The sequence below is a fragment of the Serinus canaria genome, chromosome 26 (genome assembly GCF_022539315.1).
Source record: "Serinus canaria isolate serCan28SL12 chromosome 26, serCan2020, whole genome shotgun sequence".
NCBI lineage: Eukaryota > Metazoa > Chordata > Aves > Passeriformes > Fringillidae > Serinus > Serinus canaria.
In genome coordinates, this window is record NC_066339.1 from 5010181 (window position 1) to 5026665 (window position 16485).

Below are 16485 nucleotides of genomic sequence, written 5' to 3' on the forward strand. Positions count from 1 at the left end.
TAGCTCCCCAAACCCTGTCCACCAAACAGGCAGTGCCTCTGTCTCTGGTGAACTGCCCCTTCCCAGCATTGTTCCCAGTACCCAGAGGGTCTGGGAGAGTGTGTGTTTTCACTGGGGAAGTGGTGGCTAGGTTCTCTTCAGGTCCTTGTCTCTTCCCCTCTGCTTCTACCAGGAGCTGACTTTCCTCCTCCTGGTCCCAGATCCCCAAAACTTCCTGTACAGGCCTGGAGGTCTCTGGGGTGGGGGTAAAGAGGGAGCATCCATTCACAGTTGGTCACTTGAATATTCTCATTTCTGAAGAAATCCACGGAGCACATGAAGAAGATCCCAACCATAATCCTGTCCATCACATACAAAGGGGTGAAGTTCATCGATGCCTCCAACAAGGTGAGCTGCAGATGCCTCAGAGTCAGTGTCTGGAGGGACACAGCCTGCAATCCCACCTGCCTGGGGGCTGCAGGTCACTTTTTGTGGCTCCAGAAGCCACAACTAGTCCTGGGGAGCTTCTGGGGCTGGGGGAGAATACCAAGGTGGTGATGATCACCTGAGTGCCAAAGGCTTGGCAGACTGGCTGCTTGTGGATCATGTTGCCATTTATTCCTGCCATGGGAGGGAGCTGGGACTGGTCTGGCTGGGAGACCCCCCACACCCCTTCCCTGTCCCCAGGACACCCTCCACAGCCACTGTCTGCCGGGTGTATTTGCCATCCTCAGAAGGGTGACAGGTGCTTGTGGTTGACCCCGGCAGAATGTCATTGCTGAGCACGAGATCCGGAACATCTCCTGTGCTGCCCAGGACCCTGAGGATCTCTGCACATTTGCCTACATCACCAAGGACCTGCAGACCAGCCATCACTACTGCCATGTCTTCAGCACTGTGGATGTGGTGAGTGCATTGTTATGTCACATCTCCTGGTCCTTCACAGCCCATTTGTTTCATCCCTCAGCTTTACTGGCTAGTCACAGACTGCTCCTTCCCAGGGTTCTTTCACCCATTTTTACCATAAAGTAGTCTTGATTCCAAATGCCTGTCCTTTGGACCTCTGTGGACAAAAAAAATATTTGTCTGGTTTCATTACTGCCATCTCCAGTGCTGAATAAAGCAGGGCAGGAACTTTCCCTCCTGGGGAATGTGCCGTGCACAAACCCCTAACATGCTCTCAATTATGTTGAGCATAATGGGCTGATTTAACAACTTAGAGAAGGTAGAAGTGTGATTTGCTTTTATACTTGGGCAGAATCAAAATTGCACAAGACTTTTGGGCTATTTTTCTTTATGCTGCTGAACTGCAGTGCTGGTGGGGCTTTACAGATGGGTAGGAGGTCCTGGGGCAGGCAGCATGGTCCCAGCTCCCCCACATCTGGAGCTCAGTGGCTTTGCCAGGGACACAGCAGGATGTGACCTGCTGATGGGAAGGTCTGTCACCCCATAGCAGCTTCTGAGCACAAGGGGGACTGTGTACAGGGTGATCTGACAGCGTTGTGTTCTCTGTGTTCTCTCCAAGAACCTGACGTACGAGATCATCCTCACGTTGGGCCAGGCATTCGAGGTCGCATACCAGCTCGCCCTGCAAGCCCAGAGAGCAAAGCCTCTGGGTGCTGGAGCAGGAGAAATGATTGAAACAAAATCTTCCAAACCGGTGCCTAAACCACGAGCAGGCATGAGGAAATCCGCGGTACGTGGGTGCGGGCAGGAGCGACCTGCTGGGCTGAGCTGGGGGTTCTTGTGGGCACCACCCCTACACCTCCCCTGGGTGGTGGGGGGAGCCCAGCTGTGGTCCAGGTGCCTGTCCTGCTGCTGGCACTGCAGGTCTGTGTCTGTGTCAGTTCTGCTGTGGGGCTGGGGCTTCTCCTGGTAGCAGAAGTGCAGGCAGAGGTGAAAATAGCTCAGGTGGGATGGGGGTTTAGTGCCCTGCTGGGTCCAGCACAAGCTTCCATGTGCAAACCCTGCAGAGCTGTAGTATGGGATTCCCCATAGCCAAAACCAGCCAAGTCTGGAGCTGCTGAGGAGCAGGGACTGCTGCACAAGCCACTGCCTTCCTTTAATGTCTCCTTTTGTCTGTGTTCTGCTTGCTCCCCCCGCTCAGGTGCCGCTCCCTCCCGACACCCGCTGTTGTTACTGTCACACCTGTACAACTCACCGCCCCTCCTACCTGCCGCTGCAGTCTGTTAGTCCTGGAGCGAAGGTCTTTACCCCTCTTCCTGCCATCCTCCATTCCAAACTGACCCGGGCTGCCTCCCCACTTCCTGTATCTCCTGCTGTGCCCCTGTGTCCTGCCTCACTGTTGTTCATCCCCATGCTCATTCTGGCCCACGCCAGGGGTTCGGATGAACCCCGGGGATCTACTGCTCCCACCCGCCCCTGCTGATGCAGTGTGGCAGCTCTCAGCTAACCCCGCTGCTCCTGCTGGGGTGGTTACTTCCCTGTGGCACCCTGATTTAGCAGGACAAGAGGAAAGAGCCGTGCTTGGTCAGGAGGGTGAATCACGTGGGAGCTCACCTGCCAGGAGCTGTCTCCCTCTGTCCCATTTCTGTAGCGCTCCGTTTTTCATGCTTGTTTGAGATGAGCAAAGCTGTCGCTGATGGTGACAGGGACTCACAGCCTAATGCAGGGAGTCATCTTGGGGTGCTGGGTTGAGACTGACGTGGCCAGACACGTTTTAGCTGTGAAGGACTCAAAAGCTCCCCAGCAAGAGCAGCTTCCTTGCACACGTGCACATTTTTGGGATGGGCAGTAGACAGGCAGGCGCTCCATGCTTTGAGTCCCCGCTCGTTCTGTTCCAGAAGCACAGGTGTCCTAAGATGCCCTTTCTCTCCTTATTTTCTAGCTGGATCCCCCTGAAGTGGACCAAGACTCCCAGTCTCATGCCAGTGTCTCCTGGGTCGTGGACCCCAAGCAGGACTCCAAGCGGACCCTCAGCACTAAGTATGAGACCACTATCTTCTAAAGCAAACGCCCGTGTCCGCCCCGTCTAACCGTGCCTTTGCGATCTGATCTGTCTGCTCTTCTAAACTCCCTCTTCCTCCAGCTGCTCGCCCTGAGCCCGCCTAGGCACCGCATCCAAGGCAGCAGCACTTAGGAGACTGTAGACTTAAACGGCTTTTGTACCTGCTGAACACTGTGAATCTCCTTACTCGGAAACAAGGGTAACACGCTGTAGCTGCCTGCCAGGCGGGAGGAGCAGAGGGCAGGCTGGCAGTCGGAGATGTGGATCCAGGAAAGCCGCCCACCGTTTTCACGTCTTCCCCCCTCGCTCTGGCACTGTGAATCCCTGGGGCAATGTGATACTCCCCAGGTCTTGTTTTTTCTATCTCACCTTGTCTTTGGACTGATGGAGACCTCTTGTCTCTACGGTGCACACACTTTCTCCTCCTAGATCCTCCTCTTCCCGACTGAGCCGCGGCTGTGTACTGTTCAGTGAACTCACCTCTCCTTCCTGCCAGTCGAACCGACACTAACCACTGTGATGCTCTCTGCAAATAACACACGGGCACTTCCATTTCCTCACGGCCACCTTTGCCCACAGTCTCCTTCCACAAAGCTCAGTGCAGAACTTGCTCTGGGTGGAGGGGGAGCATTGGTTTGGGCTGGGTGTGATCGTTCCCACTGTGAGCTCTGTCCCCTTGGACAGGACGGGGGGGTTTGGTTGCATGCATTTCACTCCTTTGTAGGTTTTTCTTTCCCTCATAGTCCTTGTGTTTACACTCACCAGACTTCTCCTGAAAGCTGGGTGTAGTTCTCACGTGGCAGCCTGTGGTTAAGCTTCCAAAGGCACATGTTGTTGTTAGCACCAGGCTGGGGAGGGGAGGTGTCAGCTGGGCACCACAAGCAGCATCAGCAGGGAGAGGTCAGGGAGCAGCCCTAGGTTATTTGCCCCTGGTGTTAGGGCCCAGTAGCATCTTGTCTGAGTTTTGCTGTGCTTTGGAGATGCTGCCTCAGATCTTCCATTTCCCCTCACCTGCAGTGAAATCTGATGTTTCAAAGTCCTTACTTAGCTCTTTCTCAGGAATGAGTTTGATCTCCCAGGTCATTTGTGACTTAATGGCAAACTGACCTCATACTGAGGGCTCAGCCAGTGGGAACCCAGGGAGAGGACTAAAAGTAAAAGTTGTCTTAAAGCAAAAACAACTAAGGAAAGCTCAGTCTAGTACATACATTTCATATGCCACAGAGTCCCTGACACAGAGTCAGCACTGCCCAGGGCCTGCAGTGCCACCCTGCCAGCCCAGGCCTTGTGGACAGCAGAACATTGCTGTGCCTGAGGTGCTCCGGGAGGTTGGGTTTGGGTTCCATCAGCACTTTTCCAAGCTCTAAGAGTGCCCTGAAGGTTTCTGTGTCCCTCTAAGAGAAACTCACTCCCTGGTGTGGGTGGCAGAGCAGTTTCTATGTGTAGTGTTCACCACGCAGCTGCCACACGTCCCCCCCATTGTCAGAGGCTCTGAGCTCTTCACCTCCCCCTGCTCTCAGCTGGGAAGGGCAGGTCCCTCCACGCCCCCTAAATCCAGGTCAGGAGAGCATGTGCCTTTCTTAGGGTGACCAAACCCAGCAGGGATCACAGGCAGCCCTTCCCAAACCACGCCACTGCCGCTCTGTGTCCATAGTCCTGGCGGTTTTTGTGTCCCATCTCCGGGCCCTTCGCCTGGCCTTTCCCAGCACGTGTTTTTGTGTGACTCGGAAATTCATTCCATTATCTTCCTTTCTGTTTGCCTCTGCGAAGCTGAGCTCCGGGCAGCCGTCTCCTACCACGGGATGTAGTAGCGGGGCAGAGACCTGGGACGCAGTGGCCTCCTGACATGAAGATCATCTCCCTCTGGCACAGGTGGCTGCCTCAGAGTGGGTGCATGGCTGCTCGGTGAGGGCTGCCAGAGCACAGGGGGGAAGGGACCCAGCCTCCGCCGAGGAAAGCTGCTCATCTCCATTCCTAGCAAAGGAAAACTCGAGACTCGGAGGCCAAGAGCGATGTCGCCTTTCCTAGTTTGAGACAAAACGTCTTTTGACCCGTTTCTTTTTTAACCAAGTGACACAGAGCAAATCTGGTTCATGGTTTCAATGTAGCGCTGCAGCTTTTTGGTGAGGGAAAAAAAAAAACCAACAGATTTTTATTTGCTGAGAATCCCGCAGTCCGGCGAGGAGCACGATAGAAAGTCTTGGCAGGGACGTGGTGTGCACATTTCTGATGGTACTTACTCTGCTTCAGCTCTGGGTGAACGGGAGAGAATGCCAAATTCCTGGAGATCTCTTCCTCCTGTGTGAGAACCTGGTAGGGTAAGTCTGCATCCTGTTCTCCAAGCCACTCCACGCTTTTGTAGCAAATGGAAGTAAGTTGAGGAAAAGAATCTGCGAAGGATCTTTCACCCCAGAGCAGCTGTGGCCAATATCCCCGATGGTACAAAGCTTCCTTATCCCCCGAACTGTCGTGTTGCAATACTTGACATTTCTATGGCAAGGACCCCGTTTCTTCCCGTTTCCGCACTGAATTCCTGGGGACGACTCCCTGCTCCAGCCTCTGTGCACCTGTCTTGTTTTTAAATGCAGTTATGCCCTGAAGGGTTGGGGGTTTTTTAAGTATATTCAATTGTGATTTAGCACTTTTTTGATACTAGCTCATTATTTAATTAGTGCAACCATTTCAGAAGATGAACAAATAAGGAGTTAAATTTTGGGCATTACACTGAAACAGTCCATCCCCAAGGACAAACCACATCAGCCTGAGGGTGGCTTGGCCCCGTCCGAGTCCAGTGTCCCCAAAGACACCACCTCAAAGGTGTTGTGGGCTTGCTTTTATTCTGAATTACAGAGCGTTTCACAGTGGTTTGGGCTGTGACTGACGTGTTTTCAGACTGTTCCCCTCTGGGGAGAATGTTAAAATGGTTGTGATTTGAATTCTTGAGATGCAGAATGCAGCGCAGTGCGTCTGTCGTGATCTTGTCAGGCCCTGTCAGGGCTGTGGGACCTGCTGCTGCACGGGAACGCTGTGCCCAGTAATTCCTGTTTAACTCCACTTGCTGCTGTATTGTCAGGATTTCCTTTAGTCTCTCTCACCAGTGAGGCTGGGAGGGAAGTGAACCATAATCCCAAGGGCACAGACCTGTAAAGGATTGGGAAGGGGGAGTGGAGATTTTCAGTTAAGTCAATGAATTTAGGAAACCTAACATTCCTTGTTATGCACATGTTGCAATTCATACTGGTGTAAGTGTAAATATTTGGTGTGTTGGCAACAAGTCTTTGGTGAAATTGCAAATTGAACCTCTGCTTGGGAGGAGGGACACCTTTCCTTTCTGACACGTGAGCTTTTTTGGAGGTTGGCTTGGAGGTAACGTGGTGATGAAGACTTCAATCTTCAGGCACTGGGCTCGGTGACCCTGGTGGTCCATTCCAGCCCCACGTGTAAACCTGTGGTTGTCTTTAGTGATCCATTCTTTAGCCAGATACTCCCTTTCTCACCTTTCTCACAGACAGAGCAGTTGTTTTAGCAGTTCAGTGAGGTGGGGTCTCCCGAGGGACTCAGTGCTGGAGACTGACCCTGGGCTGTGCCAGTCGTTGGCTCCTGGCCACCCTCACCCACCCACTGTGCAGTATTCGGGCTCTTCCTCCCTGCAGGGTTTTGTGCTATCTGGAGGAAATTGCCCCAAATTTCTGGTGCTGAACATGACATTGCATCCAACTGCATCTGCTGTATTACCTGCCCAGGAGGAGTCGGGGCTCCTCTGTTCCTCTCTTTAAAGATAGATTGTGTTTCACAGACTTTGGTTTGTGGGCTGAGCCCTCACTCACAGCTGGCAGAGTTGCCAAGTTTTGTCTTTCTTTTTATAGGAGGGGATGATTTTTTTTTCAAATTGAAGATGCTTTATCCTTTTTTTATTTTGTGTTTACAAAGAAAAAAAAAAACAGCGCTAACTTTAGCTGCTCAACTGACTTTAAACTTGCTTTGGGATTGTTCTTTTTAGAAGAAATTATGCAACTTTTTTGGGGTACACGCCTGCCCCCCCTCCCAGGGAGAAGATGCAGCACCTTCCAGGCTGTACCTGTAGTGAAGTCTGTACCTTCAGGAGGCTGCTGAGACACAGAGCAGATGCCAAAAAGCCCCAAACACGTCCCGCTCTGTGTGCAGCTGAGGGGGAGCCAGTGCTTTCATGCTCCTTCCACCCACCTCAGAAGTTTCCAGCAGCAGCAGCAGCATTTCCCTGGCTCTGCTCAGATCCTGTTTTGGAGCTGGCACAGCGCTCACAACGCTGCCGTGTTGCAAAGGTCTCCCTTTTAGATCTTCCATTGGTATTACCTTAAATTTTTTTCTCCCAAAAGAAAAGTACCTGTGCTGTTCTCGCTAAGTCAACCCAGCTCAGACATTTTTCTTACCCACAGAAGAATAACCTGGGATTCCCTGACAGGGCAGAGACATTCGAGTTCAGTTTGCAATGTGGACATTTTTGCTAATTGTGATGTATGGCAGTGGGGCTGATTTGTAATACAAATGTTATTTAATCTGTCTGTATTTTGATACTTGAATTTCCTTTTATTTCCTGTATATACAATTGTTAATCTGTTCAAATTTGTCTGAATTTTAAACATCTTGTGGTACCAAACATAACCAATCTGTGCAACAACATAGACTGACCTCACTACAACAAGGCGAGATTGTAAATATTCCTGGGCTTCCAGCAGTCGTTTTGTTGTTTTCATAATTGTACAACTTAGAACAGACTGAATTAATAAACAACCTTAGACACACGTGTGTGCTCTTGTGTGTGGCCCCAGTGTTGTGCCCAAGTCCTGCTGGGGGTCTGTGTCAAAGCAGGGCAGTTCTCATCCTGCAGGCACTGGCTGGGGGGGTTTGGGAGCTTTGGTTGAAGCTGCTTTTTCTGCAGTCAGTCATAATGACCCAAACATTGAATAATGTTATTTTGAGTCTAATTTATGCGTAAAATCACATCCAAATGTTCCATTAAAGACAGCACGAGGGTCTGCAGTCATTGTGGGTGTATTCTACACGTGATGGAGGGTTAGAAAAGCTCATTTTTACCCCCACTAAAGTACATCTGCAAGGACTGTGTCCCTGGGGGCTGTCATGTACTGGGGATAGCCACTGAAATCCTTTTTTGCAGCACAGCAGCGAGTGGTTCCTGTGACACCAGTACCTATTTGGGCAGCCATGGTTCAGAACATTTACCCTGCAAAGACCTGGGGCTTGCCAGGAACTAGGACATTTGAGTATGTAAAATTAGAGCAAGAAATCCAGACATTTAAATACAGGTTAAAGTTCAGATTTTCGTGTCAAGTAAAATCTGACTGATGTGAAATGCTAAATACACCAGGGATTGCTAAATTTATACCGTATGTTCCATTTCTAATAACAAGGCAAGTCAGGTTTTCAGGCTGACATGAAATACACTGAGCTGCTTTAATGGTTTGAAGCACCATGAGGTTTTATCCCTCACAGCCACAGCCCTGGCTGGGACTGACACCTCAGCAGAGGTTACAAGCCCCGGGCAGAATCTGTGAGTTTTTTAACTGTGAGTTAAAAAGGCCTGATCTGCACTGCAGTTCAGTGAGCTCCACAGCCCCTTGCCTTCCCCACCAAATAGTGACAGGTTTTTGAGGAAAAAAGACTGCTACTTTTTCTAGTTGAGAGGTTTATTCAGATCCTGATGTGCCAAGGGTCATCTCCTGCTGGCCTCAGTGGAGTTGTTGGATGAATTTTTACAAGCCGAGGCAAGATCTGAGAAACTGGAGGAGAATGGATTCCACCCCTGCCTGGGACATGGAGAATGTGATCAGAAATAATTCAGCTTGCAGCTGGGAGAAGTTCCTTCTTGAGAATTCCCAAACTCTTGCCTGTTGTTGATTGGACTTCTTCCAAACCCACACCAAACTTCCAGGAGCTCCTCCTGAATAGAACCAAAGCCCTTTGGGAAATCTTTTTGAGAATATTGTCAGTGGAGGAAAATTAAAAGGCTGAGGAGGGAATGAATCCACTGCCCTGTAGGGAGGGAAAATATGAAAACAAAAAAATAATTGGTCAATCAACAGAAATCTCCTGTGAGAGAAGGTTCCTGAAGGCAGCCAGGAGCAGATCAGGGGCAGCCCTATTACAGGAGGTTGCTGTAGGAACCAGGAACGCTCTGGAGGGATGCAGATAAACCAGCCTCCAGCACAGGAACCCAGGTGACACCCTGTGGCCCCTGAGAGCCCTTCAGGATCAGGTGTACTCCCCTTGCTTTTTCTTTGTCAAACATCCAATTTCTTTCATGCAGGAAAAAACCACATCAGTGACTTGTGGTATGCAGGGGTCAAAGTCCAGCCAGATCCTTCTACAGAAGGTGCAGACATAGTCACTTAAAGAGCTCTTCAGCTGAAACACCAACACCTCAGAAGAGAGCTCCTCTGCAGAGTCTGCTTTGTTCATGTCACCATCACAGCTTACACAGCTGCAGCCTCTAAATCCTTCCATATTAGTGACTCATGTTCACTATTAGTGACTCTGACACTCATCAGATTGAAGAACTTCTTGGTAAATCATGAAGCAATGAATAAATGAAACAGGCTGCAACATTTTTTTGCTAATTCCAAGAGACATCTTATTTTCTTGGTTCTTCTTCAGTCAGAACCAAACCCACCTCCATCCCCATTCTCACACATTTTTTGCTACTAGATAGAGAAAAGCCAAGCCTGAATATAGAGATACATATTTATATTTATATTTATATTTATATTTATATTTATATTTATATTTATATTTATATTTATATTTATATTCACGCAGACCTGTGTGGGAGAAGCCGATCCCTGGCAGTCCGAAGTCGCTCTAATGACAATTCCATGCACAATGGTCAGTGTGGAAATGTCACCAGTGACTGCCCATAGCTGGCACCAGGAGAGACCTGGTGCAGGCCTGGCTGCAGAAAAACAGGATAAAAGTAAGGGAAGAAACGCGAACCACAGCCTCCAGAGGAAAAGGGGGTTAAAAGCATTTACTGAGCAGCTTTTGAGTGAAAACGTGCAGGTTTGTGTACAGACAAATCACCTCGCTAGCCGTGGCCCTGACGGGACTCGCCTCCCTCTCGTGCCCGCGATCCCCGGCGCGGGGCTGACCCCTAGTGCCGGCCGGGAGCGGCGCCTCGCTGAATGAACACCGGGTACGGAGCGAATGAACACCGGGTACGGAGCGAATGATCACCGGGCACTGCCCCAGCCCCGGGGTCCCGCGGCCACCACCCCCAAAGCCGCCTTCGGGCCCAGCGGGCCGGGACTCCCCGCGACTGCGGGGCGCGGCGCTCCCCTGCTCCGCCAATGGGCCGCGCCAGGCACCGGGTCGAGGCGGCGCGGCGGGGCGCTCTCATTACGGGCGGAGGGGGGGAGCGGGGGGCCGGTGTGAGGCGTGTCCCGGCGCCGCGCTGAGGGACGGCCGCGGCAGCGAGACCCGGGGGCTGCCCGGGGTCTGCCACCGCACCCGGCCCTGCCATCGCATCCCAGCCCTGCCATCGCACCCGGCCCTGCCATCGCATCCCAGCCCTGCCACCGCACCCGGCCCTGCCACCGCACCCGGCCCTGCCATCGCATCCCAGCCCTGCCATCGCATCCCGGCCCTGCCATCGCATCCCAGCCCTGCCATCGCATCCCGGCCCTGCCACCGCACCCGGCCCTGCCACCGCATCCCAGCCCTGCCATCGCACCCGGCCCTGCCACCGCACCCGGCCCTGCCATCGCATCCCAGCCCTGCCATCGCATCCCGGCCCTGCCATCGCATCCCGGCCCTGCCACCGCACCCGGCCCTGCCATCGCATCCCGGCCCTGCCATCCCGGGAGCTGCCGCGGGGCCCGGCTGAGGGAGCGGCAGCGGGAGCTGCAGGGAGCGCTGCCGGCCGTGCAGCCACCGCAGCATCCTTCCTCCTCCCTCGTTCCTCTGAGTTTGTCCCTTTTCCTTTCCGGTGGGTCCAGAAGGGAGGGCTTGACTCCGGTCACCTGCTGTAAACTCTTCTGCACTTCTCTGGGATTGGGGTTAAACTTCCGAAGGGCAAACCCACAAACGCCGGGATGAGCTTCCTTGTGTGCCAATAATCAATTTGCGTTTTTTCTCCCTCTTAATTTATTTCCTCAGCATCCATGACAGCTGCCGGCCGGTACCTGAGGCACTGAGGTACCGGGAAGGGCCATAGGTAATGGGCAGGTAATTTCCCTCAGTGCTCCTTGTGCATTTTTGTCCAGGGCCAGACCCAGTTCCTGCCCTTTTCTGATCCTTAGCTTCACGTGAGGAAGCTGAGGATGGGGATTTGTAGAGAGCAGAACAGCATAGCTCCTGAGGGGACTGCACTTTGCTCTTGTCTCTGTTTCAGAGCAGGGGCCATCACTTCCAACCTATAAATCCTGATCCCAGAAGAGACAATTGTATTTAAATATATATGCATTTCCCCTGCATTAATTTCCTTCCCCATGTGACTGGTGACATGAAGGATTGTAAGAGAAGAATGTATTTTTAATGCTTTTCCGCAGATTTCTGCAAGGCAATCTAATTCCTGCGTGGGTTTAACTTGCCGCAAAGGCAGAGGACTCAGGAGCACGGATAATTGGTCTGAGTGGGTTCTTTTAATCTACTGTTTTAATGTGCTCCATCCATCTCTCTGATTAGATTAATCTCATTTATTTTAGCCAAGCCATCTAGCCGAAATCCCAACAGAGGAAATTGGGATTTTGAGTCTTTCAGAGTGAGCGCTTGGAGTGTTAGGCAGCAAACTCCATAGGGAGATTTCCAGTTTGCCCTTTTATCACATCAGAAATTTGTAACCCACCCCTAATTTGTGATCACATTGGAAAAGGACCATTTGGGCTGTGAATCTGCCTCATCAGCGAGGGGCTGTGGAGAACCCACACAGGTCTCCTCTGCCCTGCTTGAATCAAGTTCCCTAAGAAATTAAACCCAGCCTGGTGCAGAGGGCTCAGCTTTCCAGGAAGGCTCCCATTTTCCTGGCAGGAGCAGAGAGAGCTCCATGGCTGGACCTTCCTCACCTGTGGGATGGCCACGCTTTTGCAGCCCACCAAGATCATGACCATGCTGGGTGTGGCGAGGGGGGAAAGCCTGCCAGTGCAAACAGAAATACCTTCCCTGTGGAAGGGGAAATGGATTTTTTGTTTAAAAGTTGGCAATGTTTTTCCAAGCCTGATGAATATGAAAGTCCCCATTTAAAGGAGTCGAAGCAGCGGAGAAGCTGGTCACTGTTTGCACGCCCACGCGCCGACAGAGGAGGTGAAAGCAAACTTCCTGGTGTATCCCGATCCAAATCACCTGGGAGTAAAGCACAGTGCCCTGAGCTGTGAGCTGCTGTGCTGGGCAGCCGCAGAAGGCTCTCTGTGAAACAGCAAACCCCATCCCAACAGGAGAGGCAGAGCCCTGGCAGTGTCACAGCCCTCACTTCCAAAACGGGAGGCAATTTGGAGCCTAGCAGCTGCATCTGTGGCTGTTGGAAATTGGCCTTTCAGGGGGAAGGCAATGAGGGTGGAGGGCAGAAAATGTTAGCAGGTGTTTTGGGAGGGTGTGGAGGGGAGAGCAGGGGAAGACTGGAGTTTTCCTCTGCCCAGTCCGCCAGGAAAGCTATTTTTGCAGGAGCTCCTGGGCGCCAGACAAGGTTTGGATTGTTCCTGTGCTGGATGCTGGTGCAAATACGTGGGCAGACAGCTGGATCCTGAGGAGCTCCCAGTGTCCCAGCAAGCGTGTGAAGGGCTATTTTACACCTTGTCCAGGTGAGAGGATGTCTTGGCGTCGGGTTTGCCGTAGTCCCTGGTTTTGGTTGGGAGTCCTCTGGAGAAGTGAGTGCCTGCTGCAGTGCTGCTCTGGCAGGGGTATGCAAGGTGTGTATGTGCCTGTAACACACCACATGCTCCATCAGCAGCTATGGTATCTGTCAGTTCCCTACTCCTCAGATGGTGCATGACCTTTCCTGTGAGACATTCCATCTCTGGCTGTTGACATCTGAGTCACAGTGGACGTGTCTGAGCTACAGGAGCAGCCACTTGGAGCAAACCAGCCCTTGTCCTGTCCAGCCTCCTGTGGGCAGTGCCTGGTCTTGGGGTGTTCCAGACCAATCTGTCATCTGTGTGTTCAGGGATGGGTTGGTGCTGGGTAAACTGAGGCTTGGAGGGGTTTGGTTCATGGTCACCCGGGCAGCCTGGCCACAGCCCAAGTATTGTGGCTGGGAGTTGTGCATGGAGCTGGGGAGAGCCTTCTCATGCCATCTCACCCTCTTGGACACCCCCACACCCAAAACTGGGTTTGGGCTCCCCGTGCAAAGCACTGGGTTGCTGCTGGTGCCGCTGGCTCTGGATAATCTTTGTATTTGCTGACTTGACTAAATTGTGTCTTGGTGGAGAGCTCGGCTCTAGGGAAGCTGAAGGTACAGGGAGGCCCAAACCACACACAGCGCTCGGGGAGGAATTGTGATCCAAAAAAAAAAAACTTCAAAGGTGTTTTTGGCTTAATGCGGTTTATCTAGATTGCTTTATGTTCGTTAATCTGTATTAACACAAATTCTCTTGGAATGGCTGGCTGGGGAAGGGTTTGCTCAGCTATTCTGACAAGGACAGACTTTTCCAAAAGTAAAAAGTTTGAGCTGGGAAAAAAAAGAGCCAGGTCCTGTCTGGCATGAGTACATGGAAGCCTTGTGAGCAGAACGAGGCTGTTTCATCCCTGCTGCCCACATCCAAGTGTTCCTGGCACCCGCAGACACTAATGACTGATCAACTTCCCCCACTACCATGGAGGATTAATCCCCCTGTTCTTCCTGGGGTGATGTGAACCCCTTTTCCAGCTGGCGTGCCAGAGTGGATGGCACAATTAGTTAGTGAACTTCAAGGTAAATTGGAGGTCAAGCCCAGATTTGAAGGTGGTGGTGGGTGTGAGCGTGACCCAGGGAGCCATGTGATGTGGGTGATGTCCTGGAGAGGCAGGTGATCTCCCTGTCCTCTCCTTTCCCCAGGGCTGGGATTAAGAGAGATTTTACAGCTGAGTGACCAGCCTCATGGTGAGGTTTGGTTCACAATGGCTCAGCCCCCAGCCTCTTATCAAGGAAACTTCTAGGTCTTGTATGGCCAAGCTGGGCATCAGCAGGGCAGTTTGTGCCTGCAGGGGACCTGTCCCTGAGAGGCACCACCCCTTTGCATCCATAGGGACTTCCCACCTTGAGAACAGGCAGAGAAACAGCCAGAGAAACCTGGAACTTGTGGAGCTGGATGGCAAAGCCCAGTGCTTTGGAGAGGCTTATCTAATGCTTGAAGCTTCACCTGCCATCTGAGTGCACTTTTTGCTCTTCAGAAGTCTTTTTGTATAGCCTTGGGCATGTCCTTGCACCAGCTGCCACCTCTTCCCGCCAGCTGCCTGTGATCAGGATTGCTTGGGTGCCACAGGGCTGGAGACCTCTCAGGGACCAATGGATCAGCTCCACAAAGGGCCCAGCTCCAGCTCCCAGCAGCCAGGAGCAGCAGCAGGCAGGCAAAGCATTCCTGCAGAGCTGGGATGGGACTTGTAAGCAGGACCTGGGGCCTGCCCCAAACCCAGGGGACTCCCTCCTCCCCCTGCCCGTGCAAACACCAGATTAACAATTTATTTGACATGTTGCGGCTGGTTAGTTCTTCACCCGCTCCCCTGATCAGAGGGAATAAGTGTTGCAGTGTGCAATAATGTTCATTTCAGGTGAGGGTAAATATAGAAAGGAAAACCTGCTGAGAGCGAGCCATTTATTCCTGCGTTTGGAAGCCTCTGCTCATAAACAGTCAGTCATGCCCATTTGGAAAATCCCAGTGTGGTTTTCTTGGCCATCCTAGAAGAACATTTACTTTCCTGTAGGTTAAGAAGTCCGTTTTAAATAAAAAAAATAATGTCATCTCACTTCCAGCTGCCCTCGGGCGTTCAGGGCTTGTTGACACACTAAGGCCGCTCTGTTCTCATGCAAAAGTGGTCTGATGCAGGAATTAGGAAGGAGATCCTGCAGGGCTTCCCCAGATGGTTGGGCTGTCAGCCCCTTGTTCTTTGGGCTCTCCTTGTTCCCCTTGGGATTCTATCAGATATTTTAGCCAAGTGTAGGGTTAAAGCCCCCCAGCTTTTGGGGGTGTGGATTCAGGGAGATGCTGGGGATACCCTGAGAGGCCCATGAGCAGGGGGGGCTGCGGCAGAGGGATGAGCTCACGCTGGACCAGAAAACCTCTGAGGGTTTTTGCGAGAGCGTGCCAAAGGCAACAAGACAGTGAGGGCTGCAGGAGCATCCCTCAAACAAGCCAGCAGCCATGGTCAGCCCATGGTGACCTGCTGCAGTACAGGAAAGACACCCCAAAGCAGTGCTGTAGGAGGAGGCTGAGGAAGGTGGGGAGCCCCTGGCACAGCCAAGCTCTGCCTCTCTCCTCCATCCCAAAAGTGGCACCGAGGAGCTGTGCGGGAGAGCAAAGCAGCCGGTTTGAGTTGGACGCCTGCCCCCGTCGGCTCCACAGCTGGCACCATCCAGCTCCCTCCTCTGGAGTGTTCTGCAGTCAATAAGGGTCTCTCCATGTTTTCTGACAGGCTTTGGATTTGGTTCGGGTTTTGCCTTGGTTTCCAAAGGCAAGAGGCAGTTAAGTCTCTTGGAAGAATGAATTAATTAGCAAATGCCTTTGGTCAGGTCAATGCCCTGAGCAGTGTGCCTGTGCCTCTGCAGCAGGTACAGGCTCAGAGAAGCTGCTCTTACCCTCCCATATTTCCAGAGCTCTACATGCATCATCTAACAAAAAAGAAAGGGAAAAAGCCTCCCCAGAACGCAGTATTGACTTTAATGGTGGCATTTGTGTAAGCAACAAAATATTGACGTAGTTGGCTGGGGTCTGGCCGGGGCTTCTGGAAATAAACTGCTGCCTTGTTAAATTGTAGATGGAAATGCAAGTGGGAAAATGACTGACATCTTACACAAGGCGGGCAAATAAAACCGCTGCTTTACTACGGCGTGAAAAAACTCAGGAATTAATAGGTCTCCTTCTGCTCCAGGGTGTTGGATTTATCCCCAAGTAAGATCCATAAACTATTTTAAGGAGAGAAGTGCTACTTTTAAACATGTGTGTCTGGGTCCTGGAGTTCCCATGGTGTCACAGTTAACCCCTGCCTTGTCATGGCTGTGGGCAGCAGAGCAGTCCCCCCAACAGCCCCCCCAGCCCACCACAGCCTCGTTCTTTGAGGCACCATTCTTGCCAATGCACAGACACATCAACACCTGATAAATGATGGGTTACTTTCAAAGGATGTTTTCCTACGATGTGTTCCCACAGCTTTTGTCAGAAATGTGTTCAGGCCTTGACCTGGACTCTGAGCTTGATTTTACCAGTGTGGGACATAAAATGTATTTTAAAAACCCCACCTGCTCTAAAGCTGTGTCTGACTCAAAGCAGATGCACTGAGCATTGCTGAGTCCATCTGGGGTGTGAACCAGCACACCCAAAAGACTCCTTTTGACTTCAGTAGCTGAAGACCTTTTATCATCT

General features: G+C 51.9%; 1 protein-coding gene across 4 annotated transcripts in view; it reads left to right on the forward strand.

Moving 5' to 3' along the window:
* ANKS1A (ankyrin repeat and sterile alpha motif domain containing 1A) overlaps window positions 1-7728 on the forward strand; it is a 72853-nt gene extending 65125 nt beyond the window's left edge. For 2 of the 4 annotated variants that reach the window (XM_050985263.1, XM_050985265.1), the window contains 4 exons: window positions 301-387; window positions 748-885; window positions 1505-1675; window positions 2828-7728. In XM_050985263.1, the coding sequence (XP_050841220.1) occupies window positions 301-387; window positions 748-885; window positions 1505-1675; window positions 2828-2947 (516 nt within the window). In that variant the 3' untranslated portion in view covers window positions 2948-7728. Of the gene's footprint in view, window positions 1-300; window positions 388-747; window positions 886-1504; window positions 1676-2086; window positions 2186-2827 lie in introns of all 4 variants that reach the window. The other 2 variants (XM_050985266.1, XM_050985264.1) reach the window with 2 other exon arrangements.
* Window positions 7729-16485: the final 8757 nt, after the last annotated feature.